Raw genomic sequence first — 9,478 nt, 5'->3', positions numbered from 1 at the left:
CAATTACAGAATTAAAACAAGCCCCCGTTTAGCTAGTCAGTCCTGACAGAAATAATTTGAGGGAATTATGAAATGCTTCCACTGCTCTCAGCTTCATTGTCGTCTCAGGAAAAAACCAAATCCAATCTCTACCGCTCCTTTCTCTTCAAAAGTAAAGCAATTAATTGTGCTTTCCTATAATTACCTTTGAACTGTACGTGTTGGTGATAAACAAAAGGAAATAAACACCCCCTGTAACTGCTGTACCTGTGCTGCCTAATGCTTTCTGTGTTCCTTGAACCGTTTAATAAAAGAGGTCGAAATTAATAAGATCATTTTAATTTCGGTGTGGTGGTTATGGTATTCATGCGGAAATTGCATATCATTATCAGGGTTTTAGGTCTAGTGAATTAGAAGCTGTAATTAGCTGCTCAGGTAAATTAAAGTTGTGATGTTGGACAATTATGCTAGGATTTCAAAATAGATAACATTCAAATGACACCAAATGATAATACACTTTTTTTTTTTTGCTTTCTTAAAGGGACATTGCACTGAAACTGAAATGTCTCTTACCCCTGCTGCCATGTTTTAAATGTGTGCTTTACTAAAATGTAAAAACCTATATGTTTTTTTTCAAAAAACCCTGCTACAAGCAAGCATTTAAAAAATTGCCTGTAATGACGCAATTTGCCAGTGGCTGACCAGATTCACTGGTTGAAGTTGTGTCTCTATGACAACCAGCTGTCTGTAATTAGCAAATCAAGCCAGAGTGAGGTTGGAGCGTCAGATTGGCTGCAGAGAAGTCAAGAGTGACAAGTGTTTGCAGTAATTGCATTGCCGTGAAGTTAATGCTGACATAACTGCAGGGATGTGTGTTCTACTGTTGCTTTTCCTCAGGTATTGTAAAACTGAATGTTTTCCGTGTTGAAAGAGAAACAATCATTGCTGTTTGTCTTACACTGATTTCTGTTTCTCTGCAGCTCCATTGTGCTTCACTCTGTGTCAGCTGGAGGTGTGTATTGTGCTAAAACAGCCAGAGGTATGTAGTGTGCTTTAATTGATGTTTGTACTTTTTTTTAAATCACCCATTAGTGGGTATTTTTGATATTTCATAACAAATCGCTCACAGAGAATAAAAAACAGTTTGTTAATATTTCTATGTTGCAGCCCGTGCAGCTGCTCTGGGTTTGGATTATCCTGGAGTCCATGGAGGGCCTGATCTCTATAGACCACCTCACCATGGGATGCACCACAGCATGATGGCGCCCAGACCTCAACCTGAGAATAACAATGATCCTGGATGGGGTGCGACTGAACCTAACATGGCCTCGAACGAAGGTCATCCCAGGAGTCTGCATGGCGCTTACAGGCCGGTTCAAGCTGAATACACCACGGACCAAGTGCTCAGCCTTCCTAGAGAACGGTCACTTATTCACCGCAAGTCAAATTTTAAGCAGGTCAAGCATGTTGCCCCTCCAACTCTGGCTGAAGCCCCAGGCCAACCTGACCTTGTGAACAGGGACCCCCGAGGTCGTAACAAGCCGCTCTCACATGTCTACAATAAGTACGACCTTCTGGTTGACGAGTCCGTCCCAAATAGACATGGCATGTCCCAAAGCAGGGGTCATGGCGCTCACCAGAGGCGTTTCACTGGATATGGCCTGAGAAGAGAAGTTCCTGTCCTCAGTTCATACGGCATCATGAACAACGGCCACATCAGAGCGACAACTAGCTCAAAACCTGCTGTTGACAGACGGAAATGGATCAGGTTTCCTGGCCGTCTTCCTCAGCCCCTGCACCAACGGCTGAATGTCAAACAGTATTTTCAAGGTAACCCTGTCCTGAGACATCTGACGGAAAGCAAAATCAGGCCGAATTAGCTGGTGAGCTAAAGGGTCTGACACATAGCTTGGCTGTCTTGTCAAATATTGTGTATGTGAGGAGTTCTTAAAGTTAACAGGCAAGCATTTTTTGAAGGGAAAAACAATGTGATTTCAGAATCTATTTTTCTGGCTTCCTCTAACCTTTACTGAAAGATGAAATGTCCTACCTATCTGAATACAAGCTCCTGCATTGTTGCTTCCTCACCTGTAGCTCTAAAACACGTCACATCTTGTATTGTCTCTCGATTTATTAAATTACAAATGGCTATAATTCTCATTGCCTCTCTTTTTCTTCTGCCCTGCTCATCATAAATGCCTCACTCAGGTCTGGATGTTACCAGAGTGCCATCTGTTGGCTCTAATGTGTACATCTCCTTTTGGCTCACATTGTTGAACACAGGTGCTGCTTAACAGAAGGTCAGCTTTTTACAAATCCCCTAATCTGTTTACAATCTGTTTTATGCAAGTACTACTAGTGGGTATGCTAATTTCTCCAAATAACCTTGGTCTTTAAATGAGGCCATGTTTCGTTAGTGTTCTGCCATTTCCAATAGAGACAATGGGGTTTTAAATGCAGCCTTATATTTAGAATTTAGGAAAGCGTCACCAAGTATTTAATATTTGTCATTACTCATATTACAAAATAAAACCAGAAAAAATAAGCTACGGTGGGTTTTATAGACCAGATTAATTGAAGAAAAGCTTTATATTTCAGCCCCTGGCTTTGATTCCTCACTGAAAGACGTTTGAGTGTGTGCAATGGTAAGCGGGTTATTCAGTTATCAAGTGATTGAGCCATAAATCAATCAGGAGCCAGAAAGAACGAGTCGGTTATGAACAATCATCCAGGACGTGTATAAGGTAATGAGGGACAGAACAAAGTAAATCTATCAGCTGTTTATGGGAGGCGGGAACAGTGAAGAGTGGTAGTACATCATACAAGATGTCACGTTTGGACTAAAAAAGGGTTGAGGTCCAGCAGCTGCAGGTGGCCGGTTTAAAGCCCACACATTTGGTGATGTCAGGCTAAACCTAGAACAATCCTGCACACATTATGTTGGTATCAGAGTATTGAATGCACCACTAAGTAAATGGGGGGGGGAAATACTAACTCTTCAGCACAGGTTTTCAGCTAGTGTTCACTGATGTGCGCTGAACACCCATTTCCTGTTACATGCTGCAGTTGTTCGCCTCCTTACCTTCAATCAATGACTTAATGACCCCTTTTACAGTTTGACAAATTAGGCTCGATGTTGGGAGGTAAGAGAATCAGCTGTGTAAACCTGTGGCCACCTAAGATTAACCTGGACTCTCTTTAGTACACCTAATGTACCTTTCTAGCTTAAATATAGCGTACAAAATGACATACATTTACCATCTCTTTTTATCACATCCCGCACAATTTAACTCAATTCAACTCTAATGTCAGATCAGATGTTTGACAACAAATCCCACATAGAGCAGTACGGCCTAGAATACAGACATAATGGGTTTAGCACTGTTTCTATGTTGGCATCAGTTGATTTGGAACAAGAAGAGGAACCAATATGCTCATGGACAACTTCACAATAGTATTATATTGATGTTTACAAGAGTATATTTTATAGGCATGGAGGGATATTCATTTGTATTTAAAGTCATTTTGTAGGTAGTAGTTTGTGTTGTTGCGCTGCTGGATATTGCTCTTATTTATTTGTGTAAATCACCACACACCACTGTTGTGTCCACCTGTAAGACAAAATAACATTTGTACTTTTCCATCAACTGTAAGATGGTTAGGCCCCAGTGTATCAATAGTTGCAGGGTTATTTATACTTCACACATTGAATACTGAACACTGCAGTTATCTGTGCTATAATAAAATGCACCAGCTTACAGAGTCTGTTCCTCAGTATCTATTTACAAGATATACTTGGCTGAACTTCTATTCTCCATCATGTTTGCCTACATTTATGCTTACCAATAACCTACTTCCTCAGAAACAATCCTTACTTTTGTGCAGTGTGAAAAACGAAAATGGAACATTGAACATCTCCAGAATAGTAAGTGTTAGCAGCTATACTACGCACATCCAGCAGCAGTTCATAATAAATATCACTGCAGACAAACACAAAGCATCCACACTGCTAGTCACAGCCCTCCTGTTCCCATAGGTTGTTTCTGTGTTTCGCTGAATAAAGTTTGAAGTCGTCTGGCCCTTCCTGCTGGAACAAAATTCAACAAAATGGTCAACGGTTATCATTTTATGTTAATCCACAGACCAACACAGTCAAAGTTTATAGAGTCCACAGAGCAAGATGTGCCACTCTTAACTTAGCAGTCAGTGGAGCTTGTAATGTTAACTTTAGGCTACAAAGCTTTAGTTTATATACAGGCAATCCACGTTTACAGAGATATGAATGTATTGTAATTCAGAACAGAGACTTGGCTGCATATCTTATGTGATGATATGTTGGGTATTAGTCAGAAGACATCATGACACATTAGAGAATTGCTGAGGATGCCATAAAAAAGACATTCCATTGTGGTTCATGGTGAAGCAAGACTTCGCAATGTCAGGCTACCAACAAATCAACACCTACTTATTAATACTTACAAACATCCGAAAAAGGTAAATATAACAAATACACTCAGATTATATTTAGGATGATTAAACTCACACCCCCAACCCCCCTATCTGTCTTTTGGTGTCGTTTGTGGGTGTACAAATTGTAGGTTGTAGTTGTACAGCTCTATTTTACCAGGATAACCACCAAGCAAAAACTGCTCAAAACAACCCCGACCATTTATCAATGTTACCCTCTGTACTTTGAGAAATACTGATGGTTAAATATACTTTAGTGTTTATCAGAAGTAAACTAAGCTACTGCCCACTTCCTGCTGTTTTAAAAACAACAATTGAGACCTATACATTAAATAATCGAAGTGTTCCATGGGCCCTGTGATAAATCTGACACAAATGTATTAAAATATTTTTGTCAAACAATTAGGTAAATATTTCTAACTTTTCTCAAACCTCAGATGAAGGGTCACAAGAAGACTTTCTTATTTGCTTTATTTGTGAAACGCATTGCTATGTTTCACTGTTAAAAAATAGCTTTGCTTGTACAGAATACCTGTACATTTTACACATATGCTTATTTAACTTTTTCTGCCCCACAAAACCCATCCCACTAGAGTGTTATCAAAGCCCTGAACATGTTACACTACACATGTTGTAACACACACCTTTTCTTACAGTAACCTTTGCTGTCTTCTTTTCCACAATCCCAGAAAGTGGTGGTTAATAAGACCGTGTTTTTGTGCTTGTGTGAGTTGTGTACTGTGTGTGTTTCCTCTCCCTGTGTGGCTCCCTGTGAGCCCACTATAACCTGCCAGCACAACTGACCTGTGGTAAGGGGGAAATCAATAGTCAATTCCATTTTGCAGCCAGTGTGTGACAGGTACTAGATAGGAGTGGATTGGGTGCATGTAAGGAGCAGGAGCGTGAGTCGGCGCTTATCTCTCTCTCTCTCTCTCTCTCTCTCTCTCTCTCTCTCCTCTCTCTCTCTCTCTCTCTCTCTCTCTCTCTCTCTCTCTCTCTCTCTCTCTCTCTCTCTCTCTCTCTCTATCCTATCTCTCTCTCTCTCTCTCTCTCTCTCTCAGTGTCTCACTTCCTCGCTTGCCCAAGTGCAACCATTCAGAGGTATATAAGCTACAGTAAGGTATATCAATGTATTGAACATGTCAGAATTTTTTTTTTAATAATAAGAATTACAACAAAGAGATGCAAAACAACAAACAACAACAACAAAAAACGTTCAAGGTACAAAAAAATAAATAATTCGCAAATAGTCTCTGTCATGTTCAACAGGGGCAAGAAGAAGCTTAAAACAGCTTTTCTGGTCCTAGCAGAAAAGCATACATTTTTCTTGAAAATAAAAGATTAGGTCAGCGTCATGTTCGTCATGTTGTAAACAAATAATTGTTTTTCTACAAAACATCAAAAAACAGAATCAACTTTTACAATGACAAGGTATGTCTTGGGTTGTCCATGTTGTAATTGTATTCTGTGTTTTATTCTATACACAAGATTTATTGCACATTATTCCGTCCTGGCAAAGGGTTGCTCTTTCCAAGGTCCCCCCCCCACCCCCCCCCCCCCCCCCCCCCCCCCCCCCCCCCCCCCCCCCCCCCCTAAATGTTACTCTGGGCGTTTTCCCTTTCCTCAAAGATCTAAGGACAGAGTGTGTCATATGCTGTAACACTTTAAAGCCAAGGCAATTCAAGGTGCTCTACAAAAGCATTAACACTGTAAGAAATTGAAAGTTTACAAATCTAATTTTGAAACAGATTGTGCAAATGGTGCAGAATTATTATAACACAATATTACATTACATTACATTACATTGCATTTAGCTGACGCTTTTATCCAAAGCGACTTACAATAAGTACATTCGACCAGGAAGACACAACCTTGAAGAAAACAGAATCATATAAGTACATCAGGTTTCATAGAGCCAAACATTTCAAGTGCTACTCAACTGGCTTTAGGTAAGCCAGTCCTTTATTAGTATATAAGTGCTTTGTTAATAGTTCTAACGCTCGAAGTGGAGTCGAAAGAGATGAGTTTTCAGTTTGCGCCGGAAGATGTGCAAGCTATCTGCCGTCCTGATGTCAATTGGGAGCTCATTCCACCATCTTGGAGCCAGGACAGCAAACCCACGTGTTTTCGCCGATGGGAATTTGGGTCCCCCTCGCAGCGAGGGCGCAACGAGTCGTTTGGCTGATGCAGAGCGTAGTGCACGCGCTGGGGTGTACGGTTTAACCATGTCCTGGATGTAGGAAGAAAAAAAATATCTCTAGGACCTGGAGAAAAGCAGTAAACATATCGCTTTTTTTTAGCTATGATTTTACCTCAAATTCAGGTAGACACATTAAGCAAATGTTGAATATATGAAAGAGTCTATGAACCCACTAAATCGTATATGCTAAGGAGTGAACACCTGTTTAATTTATGCTGACACAAAACAATTGATACACACGTGTATGTGCATATGGCTGGACACTTTGTACAGCATCCATACACATGTGATTATACCCGCCGTGATAAAAGGAAGATGCACCTTCCACACTGTCGCTTCTCAGACATATGGTCGCTCCATCTCGGAGTCTTGATGATGTGGGCAGCAAGCACAGAATATATCTGAGCCTTCAGTCTAGACTACAATTTCAGAAAGCTGTGTAAATGTATCTACAGTTAGAAGAAGTGCAACCCGCAAAGCCAACTCTTTGAACTTCGAGCGAATTTTCGCAACTAGTGACACTCTTAAATACTCCTTCTTTCCGAGAACAATCAGAGAGTGTAATTTGTTACCAGAAGAAGCTGTCATCGCAGAAACCGTGGAGTGCTTCCGGCAAATGTTAAGAGACATTTAGCGGGGATCATCCATCCCCCACTGAGCGTGATACCTCTGGGTTCTGCTCAGTATTAATCCTGATCCAGATACAGTACTTTGGTTCAGACTTACAATTGTTTTGTTGTTGTGAGTATCAAAAGTACTACTTGATGGATTTCTTTGACATTTGGTACAGATTTTCTTAGTTGCCCACATGGTCATTTTCTCATAGACTTCTATACAATGAGATTACTTTTAGCAACCGGTCACGTCGCCCCCTGCTGGCTATTTAAGAACATGCAGGATTAAGCCACTTTCTGATGGTACACTTAAGCCTATTTCGGCCAATATGAGTAGAACAACCACATGTAAAAAAAAAATGATACTGTTAAATATTTGTATTTGTCAAGATTTCACATGTAGCCTACTCATAGATGGAAAAAATTAACAACCTGACAATTTTTTAAACTTGGACAAAAAAATCTAAGGGCACTTTAGCCTGTTTTATCATAAAAACAACAGAGAAAGTCATTTCAATTAGACTGTATAATGGATTACCAGAATTTCTCACTTCCCTCTCAGGGATTGAGTATTGAGTATTTAACAAAGAAAATGATCTATTATTTTGGGAGATGTAAGATTACAGGTCTGATTTGACAACACTTTAAAACAAAAATATATTTCCAATTATGGGTTTGAGTGGAGGGCATTGTTTCAACCAAAGCAACTTTGCCTCAAATATTTTTTTTTTCAGATGTGAATCTAAGCATCCATGATTATCAAAAGCCGTGATTACAGCAGTTATGATAGCAGTTATAATGCACTGTATAATAGGAGCTAGATATGAGAGGATATTCCCAGCAGTGATCAATTCGAGGTTAGTCACATCTCTAATGTGAATAAGAATCTGAAAAGGAGACAGCATCGCATTAAGTACAGTACAAGAACCGTAATCAAACCTCGAAAAGCTTCATCAGTTCGACTTGGCTTCAGGGCCCTCAGCCAATTTTACAGCTCACTGAAACGTAGCATGTAATACCCAGTGGATGGAGAGCGCTGCGTTCATTAGTGCTGATTAGAAAAAAAGATCAAGCTAAATATGTCAACGCATGATAACCAGTCAATGTATTTTTAATTAGTGCCTGCTTTTCTTCTCTCCTGTTGATTCCTATTCACAAACCTACCACTGCGTGCATTTAATTCCTCCTCCAGCGCTCTCTTGATTAACAGTTAGCTTCCATTATGTTTCTGAGAGCGCCGTAGCGACCGAGTTGGGATGCAGACGTTAGATTAAAAGTTGAGTGGGTGAGCTCACTGCCTCGCCCCGTGCACCATTTGAAATGAGGCCTCAGTGAATCATTTTACAATTTAATAAGCTAATAAACGTGATATGGCAAGTAGTTCCAAGTGCCCTTGGGGGGTCAAGGCGCGGTTTGCAATCCCATTTAAGAGCTTGTTCTATTACTATGCTGACAAAGGCTTGGGCCGGCTCGCAGAGAGACATGACTGCGTTTTTGAGGCAGCAGATCTGATACTTAAGAGGTCACGCTCAACGCAGAAGGGTCACACTGAACCAGACCTATCGCATTTTTCAAGACGGCTGCCTGACTCATATTGTAGGAATTTTGACTGCAGCCATATTCACACCTTTTTTCACACCAACTGAAGTTGAACGACCTCCTTATTCTTATACACACAAAGGCCAAACACCTCACATTTTAAGAGATTGATATTCAATTTCTTCACATTGAGCTATAATAACAGCTTTTTATTTCTCCACCGACAATCCCACAGGCAATATAAGAAAAAATCTTCCATTGAATACTGAAAACCCGTTTCAACTTTCCAATAACATCTGAAAGAAGAACAATTTGCAGCACTCAAAAAGTTGTGGCATACTGAAAGCTCATGCACTTGCAGGATTCTTGCTTTTCAGAATACTGTATGTATCGTCACAAGTACGCACTTATTTTAAAACGATTTCGATAAAAGCGTCAGTTAAATGGAATGTTAAAAAAGAAAAATGTAACCAAAAGGCACACAGACCTCCAGCTCGGCCAAATGGCCCTTCTTGCAATGTAAATAATTGCAACATAAGTTTGATCTGCTCCATAATTGAATGGGTTCTTACTTCAAGGGCCCATGCTACACTCGCTCACTTCTTCTGCTGACAAACAAACAACCAGTCTGAAAATATAACCCCATTTAGCAGGAGTCATGAATATTCAAACGTCAAAA

The 9,478-nt window shown here is 40.2% G+C and overlaps 1 protein-coding gene across 1 annotated transcript; it reads left to right on the top strand.

Moving 5' to 3' along the window:
* The first annotated feature begins 828 nt into the window (after nucleotides 1-828).
* LOC117556984 lies at nucleotides 829-2,121 on the top strand. The gene is made up of 3 exons (XM_034232638.1): nucleotides 829-876; nucleotides 960-1,018; nucleotides 1,147-2,121. Exons 1-3 carry the CDS (start codon nucleotides 848-850, stop codon nucleotides 1,857-1,859), a joined length of 801 nt encoding a protein of 266 aa, XP_034088529.1. The 5' UTR covers nucleotides 829-847; the 3' UTR covers nucleotides 1,860-2,121.
* The last annotated feature ends 7,357 nt before the right edge of the window (nucleotides 2,122-9,478 follow it).

The sequence above is a fragment of the Gymnodraco acuticeps genome, unplaced genomic scaffold (genome assembly GCF_902827175.1).
Source record: "Gymnodraco acuticeps unplaced genomic scaffold, fGymAcu1.1, whole genome shotgun sequence".
Classification (NCBI taxonomy): domain Eukaryota; kingdom Metazoa; phylum Chordata; class Actinopteri; order Perciformes; family Bathydraconidae; genus Gymnodraco; species Gymnodraco acuticeps.
Note: the sequence above shows the minus strand (reverse complement) of the source record. Positions and strands in the feature narration are given on the sequence as shown.

Bases quoted from the DNA above. Each gene is read 5' to 3' on its own strand.
- LOC117556984 (XM_034232638.1), top strand. From the start codon at position 848: ATGTGTGTTCTACTGTTGCTTTTCCTCAG. The intron at 877-959 runs GTATTGTAAAAC...GTTTCTCTGCAG, and splicing joins CTACTGTTGCTTTTCCTCAG to CTCCATTGTGCTTCACTCTG. The intron at 1,019-1,146 runs GTATGTAGTGTG...TCTATGTTGCAG, and splicing joins TTGTGCTAAAACAGCCAGAG to CCCGTGCAGCTGCTCTGGGT.